This window comes from Ochotona princeps, chromosome 12 (assembly GCF_030435755.1).
Source record: "Ochotona princeps isolate mOchPri1 chromosome 12, mOchPri1.hap1, whole genome shotgun sequence".
Taxonomy (NCBI): domain Eukaryota; kingdom Metazoa; phylum Chordata; class Mammalia; order Lagomorpha; family Ochotonidae; genus Ochotona; species Ochotona princeps.
In genome coordinates, this window is record NC_080843.1 from 8,079,554 (window position 1) to 8,102,325 (window position 22,772).

General features: G+C 42.4%; 1 protein-coding gene across 2 annotated transcripts in view; it reads left to right on the forward strand.

The window, feature by feature from the left end:
* Positions 1 to 656: 656 nt before the first annotated feature.
* Positions 657 to 22,772, forward strand: part of NALCN (sodium leak channel, non-selective) — a 258,521-nt gene continuing 236,405 nt past the window's right edge. The window contains exons 1-3 of one of the 2 annotated variants that reach the window (XM_004577371.4): positions 657 to 1,019; positions 17,983 to 18,129; positions 21,583 to 21,765. In XM_004577371.4, coding sequence (XP_004577428.2) covers positions 18,022 to 18,129; positions 21,583 to 21,765 — 291 coding nt within the window. In that variant the 5' untranslated portion in view covers positions 657 to 1,019; positions 17,983 to 18,021. The remainder of the gene's footprint in view (positions 1,020 to 17,982; positions 18,130 to 21,582; positions 21,766 to 22,772) is intronic. The other variant, XM_058670621.1, reaches the window with a different exon arrangement.

The window sequence follows — 22,772 nt, forward strand, 5'->3', positions numbered from 1 at the left end:
GAGATGTTTTTAGATTGTGACTTCTTTGTAACGAAAACACGTTTCAGAAATTACTATCATTTTTTTTTACTTCCATGTCTTGGGGTGGAATCCTTAAAAGGAAATTCTAAACTGCTCTTCATTTAGGATTTCTCTTTAAGGGGAGGCTTCGTTCTGGTTCTCTCTCTTCCTCAATTCATGGGTCTCTGAGGAATGATGAAATGCCTGCTCAGAAATTCCTCCCAGGTTTTAATGTCTGACCACACGTGAAGATGCCAGGCCTTTTCAGCAAAGTTTTCAGAGAGCAGGGCTGAAGGTGGGGAGGGAGGGTGTCCCTTGGACTTGAGCTTGGGACTCAGGATTCAGGATTTTCTTAAACCTGCTCTACCTGGGTCCTCGGAGTCCCCAGACACAGCCGGCACAGGGCACCTGTGCACCTGACAGTGGACTTCAAGCCTCATCCGCAGGACAATGTGTTTTAATTCTAAACGATAATATCAATGCATTCAGAAGGCTTTGCAGTCGTTGTGCAGCAACACACAGGCAAGTGTGGAATTAGCCCACAAGCACACTGGGCCGGGGCCTCCACGCGGCTGCCTCGGGCGCATCCGCGCAAGCCTGGCTCTGGTGCACCCGGCGCCCAGGGAACCTGGACAGCGCCGGCCGGGGAGCGCCCAGCTGTTGCTACACTGATTTGCGGGTGGCCGCCAGAGGAAAGAACGCGCGGGTTCTGACCCGGGCGGTCGCTGCCAGCAGCAGCAACGCAGCCTCCTGGGCCAAGCCAACTCAACAGCTTTAAAAAAAAAAAAAATCCCCGCACCCCTCAACACCTCGCCGCCCTCCCCCACCCGGCTCCGGCGGGTGGACTGACTGACGCGCCGGGCGCGGCCCGGCTGGGCCGAGCGCGCCGACGGAGCCGCCGTAGGTGAGGGGCCCGCGTCCCCGCCCGCTGTGGGGCCGCGCCTGGCGCGGATCCCGCCCGCCACTGCCGCTGCCGCCGCCCGCGGGCACCATGACTGCTCCGAGCGCTGGGGTTACAGGTTGGTCAAGGCCGCCGGTGCCTGGGAGGCTGCGGTGCGCCGGTGCCCTGCGCGGGAGGCCCGGGATGCGCCACGGCTGGGCCCGGGCGGGCCGGGGGCGCTGAGGGTGCCACAGACCCTGGGGTGAGGGCCTAGCGAGGAGGGAGGGGAAGGCGCGCCCCCACCCAGCCCTTCCTGGTGTGACCCGGGGAAGGGGCTCTGTGGGCCGCGGTGCGCCCGCCCTGCTCCTGCTGCGGGGATGCGCCTTGCTCGGCCAGGGAAGCCTCAGCCCGCCAGACCCGCGGCCTCCCAGTCCTGAGGTGTTGAGGTGGGGGAAGCCGGGGCAGGTAGCCGGGATGGAGGTGGATGCAGAGCAGCTGCACTGGCCAGGACCAAAGCCTGGGCAACCTCTCGGCGAAAGCGCAGGGTCAGGGCGGGGAACAGTGCTGTTCCAGTCAGGTCAAGAGAAGCATGAGGGAGTTTCACTTCACCTCCCCCTCTCCCCTTGCACCTCCAGGCTCCCAGGGATTGCTAAATATCCCTCATTTTGTCGGTCTGATTGAACAGCTGTCAGAATGGAGCCACACAGTAAGCAGAGCAGTGTCCCGCCAAGGCACCACCATTTTGTCATTGAACCTCTGAGGGCTGAGTGTGGACTGCATGGCTGGAATCCCTAGGCGGCCCGGGTGCGGAACCCAAAGGTTCTTAGGCTGACCAGGCATTGGTCATTGGTCCTCAAGTGGTGTGCTTCCCCCAACCCTGACCATAGATCTGCGAGTGGGCGCGGCCCACACCTCAGGGATGACTGACGGGGACTCGCATTATTACGGCTCAGTCCTGGGCAGCTTCTCTTCTTCATCTTCTGTTTGCGTGGTCCTTGGCTGAGCCTGAGTGTCCCAGTAGTGAAATGGGTACATGAAGGACTGATGACTTTTGTGTCTGTGGCTGCTGTGAAAGACCCCCTCAGAGGGAACTCAGAATGAACAGATGGCTGTTTTTAATGTTATGATTCCAGTTTTCATCGCTGCTACTGCGATTGGATGTTTTGTGAGAATGTGGATTAAGTCGGTAATGCCAGGGCAGGTGTGCAGCCAGGGTGGCTTTCCACCTTCCAGTATTAAGTATCAGTGGCTCCTAATGAAAACCAGGGCTTCTCGACCCTTCACGACAGCATCACAAAGGTATTCCCTCACTAGGCTGACTTTTTCATTTTTCAAGAGTGTGTTTGTCCCCAGCCATTGCTAAAAGCAGATGGAGTTGAAGGGGGAAAATCAGATATTGGAATGAGACTGAAAGGTGAGACGGCGTTCTGAATACATGGCCTGTAGCTGTTAAGGACCACACTGGAAACCCTGTACAAGGAGAAAAGACATGGTGACCCTAGGGCCTTTGTTTCATCATGATGCAGTTTTACAGCATAGGGCTTCATCCCCGTTCTCCCCTCATTGGTCCCCATGTTGTCGTAATGGCATAGTCCCTTAGTACAAGTTACAAGCTTGGGTTTCTGAGACTTAAATGTATCATGACATAATAAGTTTAGGAAAGGGCACAAACCCTAATTTTGCATTGTAAAGGTGTGCTTGTAAGTTTCATTAAGAATCTGACTTTTATTTGGGAGCACTGATGCATACTGTATAGTATCTTTATGTCCTGGTACACTAATCTCCCTCGTAAAGTTTATATATATATATATATATGCATTTATATATGTGGTACTTTGCATATTAGCTGTCTTTTATCAGAAAGAACATATGATATTTGCTTTTTGGATCTGGCTTACTTTACTAAGCATAATGGTTTCCAGTGGGGACCACGTTGCTTCAAACAGGAAGATTTCATTCTATTTTTCTTAAGATTGATTTCATTTTCTTTTTATTGGAAAGTCAGATATACAGAGAGGAGAGACAAGAGAGGAAGATCTTCCATCCACTGATTGACTCCCCAAGTGGCCACAATGGCCAAATGAAGCCAGGAGCCAGGAGCTTCTTCCAGGTCTCCCACGCGGGTGCCACGGGTCCCAAGTCTTTGGGTTGTCCTTGACTACTTTCCCAGGCCACAAGCAGGGAGCTGTATGGAAAGTGAAGCTGCTGGAATTAGAACCAGCACCTATATGGGATCCCGGTGCATGCAAGGCGAGGACTTTCGAAGCTAGATTGCCATGCTGGGTCCTCATTCCTTTTTTATGGCTGAGTTGTATTCCGTGGATTCTTTATCCATTCATATCTATTCTTTATGGCTTCTTTATCCATTCATATGCTAACACGCATCTGGGCTGTTTCATGTTCTGGCTGTTGTGAATTGCACTGCTATAAACACGGAGTTGCAGGTCTCTCTCTCGAGTGCACATTTCATTTCATTTGGCTATATTCCCAGCATTGGGGTCTTTGGGTTGTATGGCAGATCGATTTTAAGTTGTCTGAGGACAGTCTGTACTGACTTGCATAGTGGCAGTACTAGCTTCCATCCCCACAGCAGTGCAATAAGGTACATTTCCCCCACATCCTCACCAGCAGGTGTTGTTTGTTGATGTCTGTATATTGTCTGTATGTAGGCCATTCTCACTGGAGTTAGGGGGAACCTCCTTGTGGTTTTTATTTGCATTTCCCAGATAACTGGCAATAGAGTTTGACCTTTGATTATGACATCATCAAACCAGGAAAAACATACTCTCAGAAGAGGGGGAAAAAAGTCCAAAAAGTATCATTTGTTTGTGGTTTACCAAAATGAAATTTTAGGTAGTGTTTTCTTTCGCTTTGAGTATGCTATTTCCTGTGTTTCTGTGGCTTCCTCTCTTTCTTACAGGTGAGTGTATACACCTATTTGTGTTCCTGTGCACCTGTTTATGATTTATCAATCACACTGAGATCATTTTGAATTTTCATGACTCTATGGATTTGTCCTAGGGGGAAAGAGTGGCAAAAAAAGATTACAGGTTTGTGAAGAAAAAAAAAATTGTGTCAACCCCATAGCCTTAGTTATGCAAGCATTAGTCTGGGAGCTCTGTGCCCAGAGAAAGGAAAGTTGACTCAAGTCCTCAACGACTATTGGAAAAGACGAATTTGTAAGTAAATGGATGCACAGTGAAATGCCTACTTTTCGAATGTGGGGTTGACATTAGAGACTGAGTTTCCTTCCAAAATGTTGTTAATATTACAGACCTTGAATCTCAGTGTCTCAAAGGACCTGCGCGAGAAGTATGCACACCTATACACCTACAAAACATGCTCTGTAAACAATTTATGAATGTCTAATTTGCTTTTAAATTTTAAAATGATGAGTGGTTAGAGTTTCTACAGTTTTAGAGAAAAGAGAGTATGCACATATTTCTGACTACCTAATACCAATGGCCTTAGTTTCCATATTTTTTTAAATAGTGATTGAATGGCATCTTTTTTTGTTTTGTTTTGTTTTTCTTTCAAAAAAAGATGTATTCATTTTGATTGGAAAGGCAGAGTCACAGAGGGAAGGAGGTCAGAGAGGAAGTTCTGCCATCTGCTGCTTCACTCCCCAAATGGCTGCCATGGTCAGAGCTGGGCCCATCCAGAGCCAGGAGCTTCTTCTGGGTCTCCCACACGGGTGCAGGGTCCCAGGGCCTTGGGCTGTCCTCCACTGCCTTCTCAGGCCACAAGCAGGAAGCTGGATGGGAAGTGGAGCAGCTGGGACTCAAACTGGTACCCATATGGAATCCCAGCATTTGCGGATGGAGGAGTTACGAGCTGAGCCAACGCGCCAGCCCTTCTGTATTCTCAAAAGCATGGCTTTCTAGCTTGTGGCCATGGTGTTGAACAATGTTGATACTGTGTTTTAGATTTAAATTTATCATGAACATTTTTAATAATCTTATATCGTTTTCCTAAAGCTTATAAATGGCTATCATACTATTCTCAGGGAACGCAGCCTCACTTATATATCCCAACCTCTAGCATTCAGCATTTTCTGTGTTCTTTCCAATTTTTCACCATTGTAAACAATGTCCTGATTGTTACAGTATAGCATCGTCTTTCTATTTTATGTTTTTAATAATAAATTGCAATTTCATTTCTGAAAGGGAATGTATCAAAGTTATATATACATATATAATATACATTTGATTTATGTGTATTTGTCTATATATCTATCTTCAAATTGTCTTCCTAGAGAATTCAGATTATTGAATATGACCTTAATATGCTTTTGAAGTGATTTTTTTTTAGTATTTGTGGAACCCTTTTACCTGCTTTTATGGAATAAAAAGATAAAATAATAACGTGAGTTTATGACCTGTGTGCTATATAAAGACTTAACCTTTCACTATTGCCTCTGAAACCAGATGATAAAGAGCTCCTTTTAGAGTAAAAACCAAAGTAGGGATGTGTAGAAATTGAAAGCTGAGGGGAAAAATAATAAGCAAATGCCAGGTCTTTTAGGAATAAAGGCTGGTTCCTTGAGGAGTCTAATTGCACTTTTTGTTTTCCTATTCTGACTTCAAATAAATGATCAAAGGAATTGATGCTGTGAAAATTCACACACTCCAAGAGAGCTAAAGGAAGAACAGGTTTCATTCCTAGGCTGAAAATTCAAGGCCCTTCTAGTGCATTCTGTACAGATGGAATGGACTGATGGGCTGAACTAAGTTTCAGTTTATAATTTTCTTTTCTTGGAGACCAGCACGTGGGAGGTCTGGATAAATCCCAAATGTGAATCTGTGAGGTCAGGAGCGGGCTGTTGCTAACACAGGTGCTAAGGCTCCAAAGCATTGTCTCCAGCAGCTCCTGCCCGCTCCTGAGCCCTCCCAGCCTCACCGGCTGGAACACGCTCCGAGGGAGGGGTTGACCTGTGGGGCTTGCAGAGGGGACACAGAGGCCGGATTCAGGGAAGCATTGGGGAAAAATCGGAGCTCTGAAAGGCCAAAGCCTGTGTGGAGATGCAGAGCAAGAAGGGGCTCTGATTATGCAAAGGAAAGGCTGCAAGGAGAACTCCAGGAGGAGAATGGCAGGCATGGAAGGTGGCCAACAGGCACACAGAGAAACGCTCTTCCTGACAGCAGTCAGAGCGCGTGGAACACCGCCATGTTTCAAACGAAAGGAGATCATGTTTTCTCTTAGAATAATTAAAAAAGAAATCCAGACATGGAGATTAGGTTATCTCATAGCAGGACGAATTAATAAAACATGACTAACATCTATATACAGACTGGTGACTATTTTGAGTTTGAAAAAGAATGAAAATAAAAACTACATCAGCACCCAGTGTTTTGTTCTTTTTTTTTTTTTAACTTACCTATCCACAAAGGGAGAGTACAGACTTAGACTCAGACATCCTTTCCAGAATTAGCAGGAAGCTTTTTAACATAATATCTTAAAAATGTGTAGTCCTAAAAAATTATTCTCTATGGCCCAGCATGATAGCCTAGTGGCTAAATCCTTACTTTGCATCCGCCAAGATCCCATATGGGTGCCTGTTCATGTGCCAGCAGCTCCACTTCCCATCCAGCTCCCTGCTTGTGGCCTGGGAAAGCAGTAGAGGACAGCCCAAGGCCTTGGGACCCTGCACCCTTGTGGGAGACCCAGAGAAATCTCCTGACTGCTGCCTTGGGATCCACTGAGCTTCAACCGTTGCAGCTACTTGGGGAGTGAACAACAGACACTCTTCTTCCCTGCATCTCCTTCTCTCTGTAAATCTGCCTTTCCAATAATAATAATAATAACAATAATAATAATTGCTATTATTATTATTATTCTTCAGTAATACTACTATGAGTCAAAAGTGAAAAATAAAATGATGAGGGGAACCAGCATGGTGGCCTAGTGGCTAAAATCCTCTCCTTGAATGCACCGGATCCTATATGGGCACCGGTTCTAATCCAGGCAGCCCTGCTTCCAATCCAGCTCCTTGCTTGTGGCCTGGGAAAGCAGTTTAGGACGGCCCAAAGCCTTGGGTTCCTGCACCCATGTGGAAGACCTAGAAGAGCTCCTGGCTCCTGGATTCAGATCAGTGCAGCTCCGGTCACTTGGGGAGTGAATCAACGGACAGAAAATCTTCCTCTCTGTCTCTCCTCCATTATATATATGTAAATATATATATGTATTTATTTACTTTTATTGCAAAGTCAGATACATATATCTTAATGATTATATATATATTTAACTTTGCAAAGTAAATAAATCTTTAAAAATAAAGATGAGTAAAACACATGCTAGGCAACATTTACCAAATCAATAGATAAATACATTTAAAAAGTGAGGCAGAATGAAGTTAATATCAGGACAGTTCAAAAACAATTAGAGGTAGGTGTCTGGCATACTAATTAAGAAAATTCATGGCAGGTGCCATGTTGGGATGCCTCAGTGTGAGTCCCAGCTCTGCTCCTGATCTGCTTCCAGCTAATGCAGACACTGGAAGCAGCCAGTGATGGCTCAAGACCCTTGGTCCCCTCCTACTATATGGAAGACCCAGGTGGAGCCCTGGGCTCGCAGCTTCGGTGTGGTCTAGCCCTGGGCTCGCAGCTTCGGTGTGGTCTAGCCCTGGGCTCGCGGCTTCGATGTGGTCTAGCCCTGGTGCTGTGTTTTGAGAGTGGACTCCTGGGTAGAAGAGCTCTGTCTATGTCTGCTTCTCTGCATCTCTAAAGAATAAAATGAAAATAAATATAGATAAATTCTACACTAAATTTTATAATAAACCAACTATTCCCCTTCTTCGCCAAAACTTAGTGAATCTACCTTACAAAATGGAGGAATCACACAAAATGGTGTCTACCTTTGGTATTCTATATATTTAAATATATGGCAAACTTCAGAAATCACTGACCCAATTCACTTTCTTATCCTGCCTTTGCAGATTCACATTACAACATTAAGCTAGCACAATAAAAATGGATGCCTCTTTTTCCAATTTTTCATCATGTTGACAATAGCAACTCATCAAATGCAACACCTGTCGCTGGTCTACTGGGTGAGGAAAATCCTTGAAGTCACTGTACTCATGGAGGATGGGAAAGAATTGTAGAGTCTGCTCTGAGAGAGGAAATCGTGTTTCTTACAAGATCACACCATCGAACTGTGGTGACATTCAACTCTGACATTCATAGAAAACCCCCTACAACTCCACTGCACTGAGGACAACTCGAAAATATCTAAAGGTGTGTCTTTTCTAAACTTGGAGAGAATGAGAAGGGATGGGCTTGTTAAACAGGTTGAATTTTCTGGGTAGGGTCTAAGAGGCCCTGATCACAAGCTGAGGTCAATACAGAGCTAACACAGTTAAAGGAATACAAGTTGAGAATAGAATAGTCATTCCCAGGGCCCAAGGGTGGTTATAAAGTTTGGATTTTGCAAGGAAAATTCTATCAAGAAATATGGTGTGCCTCTAGATAACAACATTGCATTGCACACCTAAAGTTCTCTCAAGGAAGTAGCTCTTGTGATACATGAACTCAACACAATCAGTAAGATAAAGCTAAAATAACACCATGTTTTAGGTCACACCAAAACAAATGTAATGTCGTTTGCTGTGCTAGGACTGGGCCGCTGAAGTGGGTCATGGAGAACAGGGGTCCATCCTGTAGTCCTTTACAAATGTTTTTAAAAGTCCAAGAAAATTTCATTTTTCACAACTAAACAGAATGACTGGTGAAGCAATAACACTGTTTATTGGTGATTGTAGAAAGAATCAGCAACAAATAACATGGAACTTTTCTCTGGGGCTTACAAAATAAACTCAGTAGAAAAAGTGGAAAATCATTTGCTGTTTTTTTCATTGGTGTGTTGACAAAAGGCAGAAAGAAAAGCAGAGCTTGTTTTCTTGGAAACAGTCCTTTGAAATGTCTGACTTCCGCTCCGAGCTCACCCCTCTGGTGTGGCCTCTGCTGGGCCAGGGGCCATGCCAGCAGCGTTTGTTTTTGCAGGCCTCTGTCCTGGCTTTGTGAGGTCTAAGAGAGTTGTGGTAGTGTCCCAGAAGAAAAATGAGGTTTGGAGAAGAGAGAAAAGACAAAAAAAAAAAAAATCACCCCACTGGGTGTATTTATTTTTGTGCAAAATCAGACAAAATCAGCCACACTGATGCTCTAGCTGCATGAGAAGGGGGCAGGTGTTGGGCTGCGGAGACCAACATACTGACCATCAGGACAAACTTTCTATTCTGTTTCAGCTGAGGCGCTAACATGGTGTTCTCTGCTGTGTTGCCAGGGTAGACATAGGACTTTAGGCTGCATTTAGGAGAGAAAACAGTCCGAGGGAACCAACTGCCTTTTCTCCAAGCAGACAGAGGCTAGATTTAAAGGAAAGACACAGTCCATCCTTTATAGTTCATGAGTGAGACTGCAACCAGACTGGAGACCAGGAGTTCAGGCACTGCAGGCTGATGGGCAGCTGTGCTGTAATTCAGTTCCATCACTTAGATGTGGGAGAGGCAAGGATTCTGAGACTTCTACATCTGTTTTCTGGACAGGAAGCAGGCCTTAGAAGGATCAGATTGAAAGATGTGCATAGCAGGTTATCTCAGGGGGAAAAATCAGAAAGACCTGGCTCTCTCATGACTTAGCACAAACTCGTGGCACTAGCCCTTACAAGACACCTGCTTTATCCTAACTTCAGCTGCTTCTGTAAAATCAGAAGATAAAGAGACACAGCCTCTCGGAGCCTGGTGAGAAGTGGATGGAATCATACAGGCAGAGCTCTTTCTTGGGCTCACTCAAAGGAAACCCTCAGCAGGTGGCAGGTGTGAGTCCTTTAATCTTAAATTTTGATTATTTTACTTGTTTTAAAGAAATTGTAAGTGAAACACATCATCTTTGCAACACATTTGGAAGATATAAAAGTTTGTAGGGCTAAAAATTAAAAACAAAATTCTCTGCCAGTTCTGTTCTCCCCCTCTTATCTCCGTTCTCCTAACAAAACAAACCTCATAGTTGGATTCTAAACACTTCCAACTCATGTGGATTTGGGAATGTCTGTTATGGGTCTTTAATCTGTATAGTGGAGTTAATATCAAAAAATGCTTCAGAGGCCAATTAAGTGTTTGGGATAGTGCATGCATGAAGCTGTGAACTAACTTCCTTTTTAGTGTTTTTTTAAAGATTTATTTACCGTTTTAACAGCAGAAAAAGAGAGATCTTCCACCCACCATCTCACTCCCCAAAGAGCAATAATGGCTGAGATTGAGCCAGGCTAAAGCCATGAGCCAGAAGCTTCTTCCTGGTCTTCCATGTGGGTACACGGGCCTGAGCATTTGGGCCAACCTTCACTGCTTTCCCAGGCACACCATCAGGGAGCTAGAGCAGAAGTGGAGCAGCCAGGACTGAAATCGGTGCCCAACAGGATGCCTACACTGCAGGCCATGGCTCAACCCCCCGTGCCATAGTGCCAGCCCTAGAAATACTAACTTTCAATAAATGTTTTTCCAGTTGAAAAAAAAAAACAAAAGAATAAAAAGAAGAATACATGATGCCTGCAAGTCTGTGCTTGCTCTATTCTGATATTATACCCAGTAGTTTTTGGACATTACTCTACCTAAGAAATGATTAAATGTACAAGCATGTAAGAAGCTTCTAGAGCATTAATACATACTTCTGTTGTAAGTCACTTGACACATAATCTGTTGCAGACTCCTCTCCTTTCTGTATATTCCAGAATATATTGTTTTTCACTCTCAAAGTTTCTTAGGATAGCCCAACACGCTCTTACTATCAACATTTAGATAAGTAGTTCTTTGTATTAATCAAATAGCCATATCTTAGTTCCTTCTGGTTGGTAACATTAATTTCATCTGTACTTCCTTTGCTAGAAGGTGGCAAACAAACACTAGCAAAACTAAATTTTGATGTTGACATCATCATGGGTTTTGGAGTTTGAGTGTGATAACAGGTTTCCCTCAAAAAATGCCCTCATTTATTGCACTCAGATAATTTCTGTAGGAACACATACATTGTTTTGGCCTCATGTCATCAGTGAAACCTATTTTCTAGTTTCTCTGTTCTTGATACATTGTCAAGAATTTACGAGACTAAACCTTAACTTAGAAAATTAAGAAATTTGTCACCTTAAGAAAGGAACAGCTCCATCCCTTTAGTGTTTGATGTGAGATTACCAGATGGGAGTAAGTAGGTTACTTTCCTCATTTTTTTTTAATTTGTACGGAAAGAAATGAAAGCATAATATTTAATCATCAGTGGTAGATTCTCCACCATTGCCTGTACCTACAATGTCATGTCTCAGGTAAAGAGCAGAATGTTGGAGTCTTGGCTGCAGCCGAGGGACAGTGTTACTGTAAAACACACAGATGCCGGGAAGGGGAGAAGAGGATTAAAGGCTTGTAGGAGGGAAAGGAGGGGAGGTCCTACAAAATTGTATATTGGAAAATAGGGATTTATAAAAGCATCATCTTTCTATGATTCTCAATCAAGGAAATGATCAGATGGATAATGCCTCTGGAAAGTGTGAGCACCATGGGGCTGAGGGCTTGGGAAAATGCTTGATGAGTCGCCAGAAAAAAGTAGACACCTTTATGAATATGTAGCAAAGAACTATAACATTGCAAAAATAAATTGCAAAACAACAGTGGATTCAATTTTAACAGATGAAAAAGGTCTATACTCTTTCAGCAAACAATAACCAGTGAATGCTGAAAGAGCTTGTCATTACTGGGTTGGGTCATTAAAATATATTGAAAATATTTTCTTTTTGTTGTAGATTGCATAATGTTTTGTGCTTTTAATTTAATAGTTCTGTAAGCCATACTGTCTTGGGTTACAAGTTGACTCATTTTTCTGAGTTCCCTCATCTGTGAAATGATTCTTGTAAGGGTTGAGGAAGGTAATGGTTTTTTACTTGTTTAAAACACAGTATGACACAAAGTATGTCCTCAGTAGATGGCTTTAGTGAAAGGAGTCTGTTTCTACATGTCAAGGAAGAAGGCAACCAAAGAGACTACTGTTTTATCATGGACACATCAATGTCCCTTAATGCATTTGGTCACCCATGTGTGTTCATGTATTACAAGCGTGTGCTATCACATATTGTCTTCCTTTAAATAAAGCATTGGTTGGGGAATATCATTCAGTTTCATGCCAGATTCTATCTTTAAGATGTTTCCATAAATGATTTTGTTTATTAAAATTAAGAAGTGGTAATGGAGCAGTCACTGGAGAATCTAGAGCGGTAAGGTTCTGGTTTGGAACGGTGCTGTGTTTCCCACACTGGAGGCTTAGCCGTGACCTCAGGGAGGGAAAGACAGGATTGTCTGGGCTCCTTGAAGGGATGCAGATGGGCTGGACTTAAGGAAAGTGGGGTTTCAGGAATCCAATCCCCAGCCTGAGGACACCTTAGCAGGCACAGAAAGGGAAGGAGTGGAGTGCTTTGAGGATCTATTGTATCCTGGGTATTATGGCAAGGTGAGTAGATTGAAAAGTTCAGTATAAGCTGTTGCAGAGGATGTTAAACAGAAGAACAAGACAGAACAATGGTGCATTTTTCTTAATTTAAACCATGGCATGAAACATGTTCATGTGTCCCAAGTGGACATGGAGTCTGTCTGAGAGGGAATTCAGCAAACAGAATATTTAACCTCTTGCTGTCTCCTCACCAAGACCAAACATCCTCTTTTGTCATCAGATTTTTATTGTGGAGCTCTGAAGAATGCATGCATTTCAATTTTGCAATCAACAAAAAATATCTTTTAATTCCATGTTTCAATGAACTTGAAGCCCCTTTGTGCACAGACAAGGACAAAAGGCGCGAAGTTCTTGTTGAAATAAGGGCTTACTCTTTTGACCCTTAACAAGACTGGAGTGCAAAAGACATACTTGAAATAAGAGCTAAGATTGCAGTAGTCAAGTCAGCAAATGGCAACATCGAATCCCATTGCCTCCACATGTTAGGCGACAAGTTTGTGAGATGCAGATTCAACTTTGGGAACCCAATCGAGAAAGAGATGTTTGCATCTGCTTGTCTTGCAAAGCCTTGTAAATGAGCTTATGAGTCAAAGACCAGGGAGAAACACTGGTGTTCGAGGGTGATATTCATGTGGATTTTCTGTGCGTGCATATTTATTGAAGAGACAAATGTTCACAAGATAAAGCGAGATGAACAGAATCTGGTTACAAAATGATGTGTAAGCAGCCTTTTGAAATAAACGCAGGCATGGAGAAATGTATTTGCCAAAACAAGTCCTAAAAGTGATACATGTCCCTTTGGAGAGCAGACATCCCTGCTAAAGAAAATTCCATGGAGAGAGAGGCCATCACTGATTATGATCTTGTCTATTGCCCCGTGAACAATGTACATGGTCAACAAATGCCTCACCAAAGTGATTGAGTCTTTGCAAGCAGGATTACTGGTAGCCTTCATTTTTCTGTAACAAATCAGCATGGTTTTTGTTAATGAAAACTTAAAATAGGTGCTATGGAGCTAGCAATAGGGCTAAAACAAAACAAAACAAAAAAAGTTGAAGAGTAACTGTATCATAGAATAGGCTGTCCCTTCACCAGTTACTGTATATTTTAATTTAAGCATATTACCTGCCACATTCAGGAATTCTTGGAGGGAAGAGACCAGATATATTATATTTGCTGCTAAATTCCTATCACCTTGTAATGATTGAGCATTTTTATGAAAGCAATTTTTTAAGCATGAATAAATAAAAGCTTTCTATTAGCAATGGTACTTGCTCTTCTGAAGACAGGAAAGTAGAAGTTTTAAGAGTAAATTATTGAACATTCTTTTTTTCCATTTTCTTCTCAAACTGTGATATAGATACTATGCAATGGTAGAAAAGTCTGCCATTAACTGCACGTGGCTCTTGCATGGGCCGACAAGTGAACAGTTCCACTTGCATTCATGAAAACGTCAGAGTTGTATGCTGATGTGATCTGAGGATTTGGACATGTTGACAATTGTAATGACATCTACTGATTCAGTCTTGACTTCTGTTGTCTTTGGGGGCTTTTTTTTTTCTAAAATGGAGTATTTCTCCTGTTTGTACGTTCGTTGTGAAATATTTAATCTTTAAGCCATAACACATTGCACCCATAGACAAAATTTCTTCATGCTTTAAACTGGGAAATTATGAGCAAGTTCTATGGGCTTTCTAGCACACGATGAAAAGCACACAATTGTAACAATGGATTTGAAATAGTCGATAAGGCCGAAGCATGGTGAATAATGATGTGTTTAACTGATCTGGTGAAGAAAGTGAACTGAAGTGCAAGTGAAGGTCTGTGGAACTCAGTGTCCTTGAACCGTGAGGGTAAATGGAACAGGTAATTTGAAAACTCAAGAATGCCTTTGTTGTTTATTGCTTTACACTCAGTGCCAACCACAGTGCCTGACAATGTAGTAGATGTATAATATTTGTTGCATAAATGAACAGGTGAATGAAAAACAAGATAATAAGCCAAGGTTTTCAGAATCACTGGACACACTGTATTGGACTGTTGGGAGGTTGACATTTTAAAATATTAATTTTTTTATCCATGAATACAAGATACATTTCCATTTCTTTATGTCTCTTCCATTTCTTTCTTGTATTGTTTTTCCTCAGGTGTTTTGTTTGTATGTATCTACTGGAATTGAATGGAGTTGTTTGCTCTTTATTATCTCTTTTTTCTTTATTTCTTATTTTTTGTCAATAGTGCACTATTAGTAGATAGAAATGTTACTGATTGTCATACATTGGTTTTGTAACTTGCAACTTCAGTGAATTCATTTATTGATTGCAGTGTTTTTTTTTTTCACAGAATCCTTAGGGTTTTATATATATAAGGTCATATCATCAGCATATAAAGATATTTAACTCCATCATTTCGAGTTTTGCTATCCCTTTTTCCTCTTTCCTTGCCTACTTGTTCTGGGGCTTGGACTCCCAGGAGTAATCTAGCTGTGTGGAGAGTGGGCAGCCTGGACTGACTCTGGCTTTTAAGGGAGAAGCTTTCAGCTGTCCCACTTCAGCGTGATGTTGGCTGTGAGCTTGTCTTTTAAGGTCTTCATTGTAGTGACATACATTTTGCCTGTACCTTTGGTGTTGAAAGATTGTAGCGGAAAGAGCTGTTGATTTTGTCAAGTGCTTTTTTCTGCATTTACTGAAATGATAGTGTGAGAAGTTGAGTTTTTATACAGGTATGAGGTGTCATGAATTACAAAGGAGCCTTGTAACGGGGGTCAAGTGATAGGGCCCATTATAAGTACATGGAATGAAGTGGGGGAAAAAAGAAAAAGAAGAACAGTAATTCCTGAGACTCTGTGGTGAGAATCTTTTGAGGTTATTTCAGCTGCATGTGAGGGAAGCCTAACCAGAGCAAGAACGTCTGGGACAGGAGAGGCATACATGAAAGTCTTTCTTGTGGACTGGTAGGTCTAAATGTGGTCGCCTGTGTCCAAGGGATAAACTGGACAAACTTGGTATCACAGAGTACAAAAACTGGATCATGTTTTCTGACTTGCTATTAATTGCTTCTGAGTGACGAATTTATCAATGAACATATTGTAACTAAGCCAGTCTCTCCCAATATTGAACTATTTAAATAGCAGTTACTTTTATCAAGTGTGAAAAAGCTGTTGGAAAGCAAGATTTTTCAAACTTAGTGCACTGTCTTATCAAGGGAATTTCAGTACACAGAAAAAAATCCCAACTCATAAATATATGATAATGATAAGACAAAGATATACAAAGCAATTTCCCATCAAATTATTAGGCTCACCTAGGAAACTTAAATAAATCCCTCCTGATTGCTACCAGTGAATAAGGGATCATCAGGGCTCACTTATGTTGACTCCATTTGAATGGTAGTGCAAACCAACACTTCTGTGTATATAGCAAGATTATTATAACCAACTGCCGCAAACTAATTTTAGAGTCCTAATGCCTGTAATTCATTTACCTTCCTGTTTGATTACTTTATGTAATATTTACTCATATTAAATCACCCAGAATTTCCATGACGTAGAAGCTACTTGTTGGGTTTTAATTTATGCAAGAATTAGCTAGTTATCTCTGGAGTCTGAGTGAGTCATTTCTTGTGTATTCTGATTTGGCGGCTTTCTGACAGCAAGTCAGATAATGACAGCCGCTGCCATTCAGGGATGGTTGTGTTGTTTTGATGGGTCAAGTAGAGTTGAATGGAAACCTGAAAAATAGAAACATAAACCATTGATATGTACTTCTCTCAATGGACAAATCAAAAATTAAAAGTATGTTTTGCTTCAGGTGTTAGATTGATATTAAAAGGTGCCTGGAATTCATATGCTCATGAGTCCTCATTAGCTTAGTGAAAAAGAGATTGTTTGCAGGGCTACAGTAATTGCATACTTTCATCACTACACTGTGAGACTGCTCTTGTCTTTCTCCCTCAGTTTTGTACCACTGTGAAGGATTTCCCAAGGATTTCACCTCCAGCCCTAGGAGAGCGTCATTCATGAAGCATCTCAAATTGAGGCCAGCAGGTGTTTGCTCCTCACAGTAGTGCAGAGAACTGACATCATCTGGATATTCTGCATACATGTCTAAGGATGTCAAGAGTCCTTAGCTCCAATTATGTACATTAAGATTAATTAGTGCAAGCTACTGTGGAGCCTCTGATAAACCCAATCCAGAGCGATATCCATCTGGACATACCAAGCACACCTTAGGGGAAATTCGCTGGATTCCTGTTGGGATGAGAAGGGGCTGTGGGGGACACGCTGGGGAAGCAGAATCACACAGCAAGAGGCAGAGGTGGAAATGCAGGAACTCCCACCCAGAGCTGCTAGGTTCTGAACTTCCTGTGTTTTGCAGTTGTGCATATTTCACCTGCTGCAAGCACATTCTTGTTCTTCTTGCGCTCCACTGAAGACTGAGAAGCCCCCACCGTCCTTGGGTAGATTTCTCACCTAGAACTATAACATACACCAGACAGAGCCCATACACCTAGCCAGTGTCAGAACTGCGCTTTCCTGGTCTGGCTTTCCTGGTCTGGCAAGGAGTGCTGTTCTCTGTTACCTGCCTTTACACATCCCCCTGAAGAACCTCAGCTCATGCAACCCTTTATGTTCTGTCATCAGACGGCGCTTGTTTTAAATTTCAGGTTCGCATTGAGTGGGCTTGGTCAAGTTATTACCTGCCACAGACTAGAATTTCTTATGCATACATACAAAGACTAGATGGTTTATTTGTTAAGCCCATTTTGAAAGTTAAACAAAATATTTCCAATTACTATGAATGTAATATAAATTCAAAGACATGAGCTCTTTCTTGAGCATCAGCTCAGGTATTAGCCAAATGAGAAGTCTTAATGTGGACTCAAGGGTAATCAGGCACCATCTATTCAAATACCATCTTTTATCACATTGTATTACACTTATTTGCTCATTATCTTCTGAGGGACTCACACGTTGCAATGCTTGCTTAGATGGTTGGGACATCTAAGCATCAAGAGACAGGTGGCTCAGGGTTGTGGAAGTTTAGGGGGCAAGCTAGTACATCATCTCTCTCTTTAGTGGAATTTGATGGAAGATTTATTCACTCTACCTGTAGAGGTTTAAATAATCACTGCACTTATTAAAGACAACTTCATTCAGAGGAAATCCTGCTGTATTGCCTCTGGCCCATATCCCCTTAGAAAACTGGGAGATGAACTTAGAACTACGTTAGAGTGAAAGGTGACTTTGAGTGTCGTAATAGCAAAAGGAGAAATTCCAGGGTCAATCATTGCATTTGATTTGAATTAGTCCACTGTTTTCTGGCATAGGCCACATTTAGGTGGAGACGGCTGTGGGGATATTGATCTAAGGGACCAAGTATTTCATCCAGCCGTTAATGGCATTGTATTCTGAGAAAAAAAAAAGGCCTCAAGCTTTCATGAATATTAATTTTGCCTCACATTTTAAACATGTCTATTTTCATGCATTTATTGTCCACAATAGAGTAGACCACATGTGTGAGCTATATGTGCATAAAGATAAGTGGGGGTTCGGTGGGGGAGGGGTTGGTAGGGATAAAAATGGTTGCCGTGACAGACACAACTCTCTTTCTTGTGCAGATTCTGGCTTTCCTCTTGCTCCCCAAAGCTAACTGCAGCATGCTGAAAAGGAAGCAGAGCTCCAGGGTGGAGGCCCAGCCAGTTACTGACTTTGGTCCTGACGAATCCCTCTCAGACAACGCAGACATCCTCTGGATTAACAAGCCAGTAAGTTTCTTTTTTGAAGTAGAGGGCTTTGAATGTCTCACTGAGCTGTAGTAGAATATGGGGGAGTCTTGGTTCCTAGAAGTTGAGAACAATTTGATGGCATTGATGGGTGTCCCGTGAGTGACTGAATGTGGGAAGATAGGCCAGGTGGTCTGGTTCATGTCCCTGCTCCCTCTGTGCTCAGAGGTGCACACTACAGATGGCAGTGTGTTCCAGTGCGACCCACCGCTGGTTCCAAGAGGTGCAACCAATTCTTCACAAACATCCTCTCCTTTACTGGCCTCAGCATGTCTGACTCTGTGAGATGATAAGCATTTTTTTTTTTAAATTAAAGGTCTCCTTCTGAGTTGCAAGCGTTGGATAAAAGTAAAGGTTAATGAGATAGTGCATAGTGGCTCTGAAGAATATAGTCACCTTCTATGGCTAATTAAGTTGATGAGAACTTGAGAGGAAGGTCAGCTGTGCTGGGTGTCATTGTTTACTAGACACCATAGCAACCAGAACTAAAGGGAAATGGCAAATTCATCATTCTTGGGAGCTCAGCTTTACAAAACAAAGTAGGACCATTTTCAGTAGCTAGCTCACAGTAGATGCTGAAGTGATGCAGAGATGTAACCTGCAGACCTCCTGCACTGCTCCTCTCCCCCTGGCTGAAGTGGAGCATCTGCCTGGGCTCCTCCTGTCCTTTTCAGTCTATTTCTTGCTTTTTTCAAAACTTTTTAAAAATCTATTTTTTTGCGAAGCAAACTAGGCAGATGGGCAGACACACAGATCTTTCTCGATTGCTCCAGTTCTCCTAAAGCCTGCTTCTGGGGCTGCAGCTGGGCCAGTGCTGAAGCTGAGAGGATGCCGTCCTCCTCCACTGGGGTCAGGAACCCAGTGACTTGGTCCATCACACTGCTGTCTCCCAGGATCTATAATGGCAGAGGAAGCAGGAGTTAAGAGCCCTAGCCAGGAATCAAATCCAGATACTCCACAGGAGACTTGGGTGTCTTAACTGCTGGAGGAAATACTGGCTCGCTCTAGTGTTTTGTCCTCTAACCTCTAGGCTACTTCCCCAGCCTGGCACACATTTCTCTGCATCATGTCTATGCATTCTATTTGCCTTTTGCTCTCCAATCACTAAAACCTCCCTATTTGCTCTATTGTAAAGTAAATGTATTGATATGAGAGTCATGGCTTTTTGTACTATGGCTCTAACCTGCCCAGCCACGGAGTCCTTCATTTTTTCACATATACTGTGCATCAAGCGACATCAGTGCTGTCCCAGGATCCCTGGCTTGTTCAACTTGATTTCCTTTGCCCAGGGACTTGCCTGGTCTGGAAGGCCCTTCCCTCACTCCCCTGGTAGTCAGATCCTCATGCGTACTAAAACCGGCCAAGATGCCGGCCCATCCCCATGCCCCTGCTTGTCTTCAACACTCACTGAAGGCAGCATGGCCCTCCTTGCTTTCCACCCCTACTATTTTGTAACTCTAGACAAACATAGTGTGTATTACATAGAAATATGTACTCTTCTAATACATACTGCAGAACGGTTATGGGTCAGAGCCCAGATACTCTCTTGGACAGTGGGCTAATTCTCCCTGTCCATAAAACAGAACGGACCAGAAAAGAAAGCACTTCCTATCCCTGTGTGTCTACCCACGGAAAGCTGTTGGAGAGCTTATGAAGAAGATGGGTTTTGTGGATGTGAGCTCACAGCATTACTGAAATTATCAATGCTTGATTTTAATTTTTCCTTCAAATTCAAAAGACAATTGGTCCAGAAGAACTCACCTTTTGTAGCCTTTTACATCATTAGATTGTGTATTGTAGGTGTTCAGATAGGGAAAAATTCACCCATTAATTTTTGATGTCTCTAAATCACACAAAAAGCATTAAATACATGCTCAAAATATATTGAAGCATCAGGAATGTAAGTGGTGTGGAATCAGCAGCAGTATGCCTTCATGAAATACTATAACTTTTCAGATAAACATTATAACCCACTCATTAGCCTAGAAGCACCTAAGTCCCCTCAAAGTGCTGACAGTCTCACAGTCTTTTGTCTGTTTTTTGTTTGTTTGTTTGTTTGTTTGTCTGTTTTGCTTTTTTTTTTTGGAACTGGGATATAATAAAGAATGTGGCACAGCTGGCAGAATTGCTACTTGCTAGTCTAGCTTCCCGTAAGAGCTACAGCTTGAGTTTTGCCTGTTCCACATCCAATCCACATGTTAATACACGTGGGAAACCCAGCAAGATGGCCAATGACTGGACCCCTGCCATCCACGAGACAGATTTAGATGGCATTCCTGGCTCCTGGCTCCAGCGTGGCCAGTTCTAGCTGGTGAGGCCATCTGTAGGTTGAACCTTCCTTTTTCTCCTTCTCCTCCATATATCTCTGTAACTCTTCCCTTCAATCAAAATTTTTTAAATCTTTTTAAAAAAGGATAAACATATCTGTGTATCTATGCAAGATAAGTTAATAAATAATATTTTAATTATGTTTAAGAATTGTGTACTGGTTAATTCTGTAATGTTAATTATATGCGTTTGGCATGCAGATGCAGTGAAACAGTTTTTACCCAAGCTACCAGTTTTCATAATGAAATAGTTTATGTGAATAATTGTGTGATGTGAATATATAAATATACAAACACACCTACATCTACTCATCTTTTTTGATTCCTCATCTTTTTGGGGTTAAGGAAAATCTTCAGTCTGTGGATAGGCTGCTAGGAAAACACAGTAGCTTGCTTTTTAATTTTGAAAGAACTACCGCTGCTACATATGGGTAATACATGCTCTGCAGAATCAAGAGAAAACTCCATTTATTATCTTTCAAACCTGTAGGGTGAATCTAGACTTTTAAAAATATCTTTATGCAAGATTTTACTTAAATACAAATAGAAACCCTTTTATGTTAGAAGTGCTATACATGAAGTCCTTCATAAAAACTATTTGGGATCTGAAATGATAAACTATTGTGCTTAAGTACTAGGGAAGCTCTGTAAAGGAAATATGGTTCCAAATTCTGGATGATGATACTAGAGAAAAAACAAAAGGGTTAAAGTGGCTAGCTCCAGTTTCTCTATGAGTCTGTTTCCAGCATATATTTTAATTGAACTAGAATCTTTCTATATTGTGATTTGATACTTTAGAAATTGACAAAGTTTGGGGTAGTCTGACCAGCTTCAGATCTTGGCATTGGCTTTACTAATGGCTGACCAAAGGAATGCCTTTTAGCCTTCCTTAGACCCCATGTGTCCACGTGGGACACAAGCTGTTTTCAAAGCGAAGCAATGTAAATGGAGAAATACTTAGCACATTATGTAAATGGTGAGAATGTTTGCAGATACTGGCTTCCCCTTCCCTGCACATTTGTGAGATAGTCTGAGCTCATATTCGGTATTGTACAGAGTTTGTCATACGGTTGGCTGCAGCGCATGATAACGGGCGCCATCCTTGCAGTGGGTCCACTCGTTGTTGCGAATCTGTGCCATCATCAGCGTCATCTCCGTCTGCATGAACACGCCCATGACCTTCGAGCACTACCCTCCTCTGCAGTACGTTACCTTCACGCTGGATACTCTCCTGATGTTTCTGTACACGGCAGAGATGATAGCCAAAATGCACATACGGGGGATCGTCAAGGTGAGTGTACTGAAACGCACGGAGGATCTTTACCGGCCTATTGTTTTCCATTGTGGACTCCCCCACTAATTCCTTTTCCCAGAAGCGTTCTGGCTCCGTGATCCCTAGAGGTAAAAGTAAGCCATATGGATGATGTATTCTTGGGTGGAGTGGGTTGTTGTGCTGGGTTGCTGTGGAGCATCCCATGTGTTTCATACTGAGAAGTCTGCCGACAATTCTCAGTTGTCTATATCTCATCTGGCAGTAGACCGAGGTAGAGGTAGCACACATCCTTTGAGCACTCTTGAAGTAATAAATAATAATGCTAAGCAGCAGTGAAGCATGGGCTGTGGGCCTGTGGGACAACCAATCATGTGCTCACCGAACTATCCCAGGACATACTCTTTTGTGACTATAAATATGTCCCTGTGAATAAGTTTGGTTTCTTTGCTTGTGAGATTCTTGAATGGCACTTGAAGTTCCTCCCCTTCACTATATAACTGATTGGCAGCACCTTTATGAAACTCAACAGATGGCTCTTGAGTGACAACTCACCAGCAATCAGCTCCTTTTTGCCTGTAGTTCAGACACTCTGCCCTCTATTTCTTGTTGATGCAACAAACAAATTAAAACCTTTCTTTCCTATTTGAGTTACTTAAATGACTCAATTACTGCTGGGAAATCATGTCTGTTAAGTTTTCCTGGAAGCAGGAAAAAAAAACAGTTAATGGCTTACAAATATTATAATTCATGCATTAACAGTAGGATTTTAAAGGATCTAGAAATACTTATAAATTCAGTCCTAGCAAAGTTCCATTAATGATGGTTACAGCTTTGAAAATATATGTGCAAAGAAATTATTTAATAAAACTTTCAGACACAAATGTAATCTAAGATTATATTTCAAACTGCCAGTTTTCAAAGTCTGTACTCCTATTTATTGCTGAAAGATATTTAAGCTTACTGAGGCTTAATGATTATTGGCAATGACTAATGTGATAGCAATGTTGGTTCCTACCAATTCAATT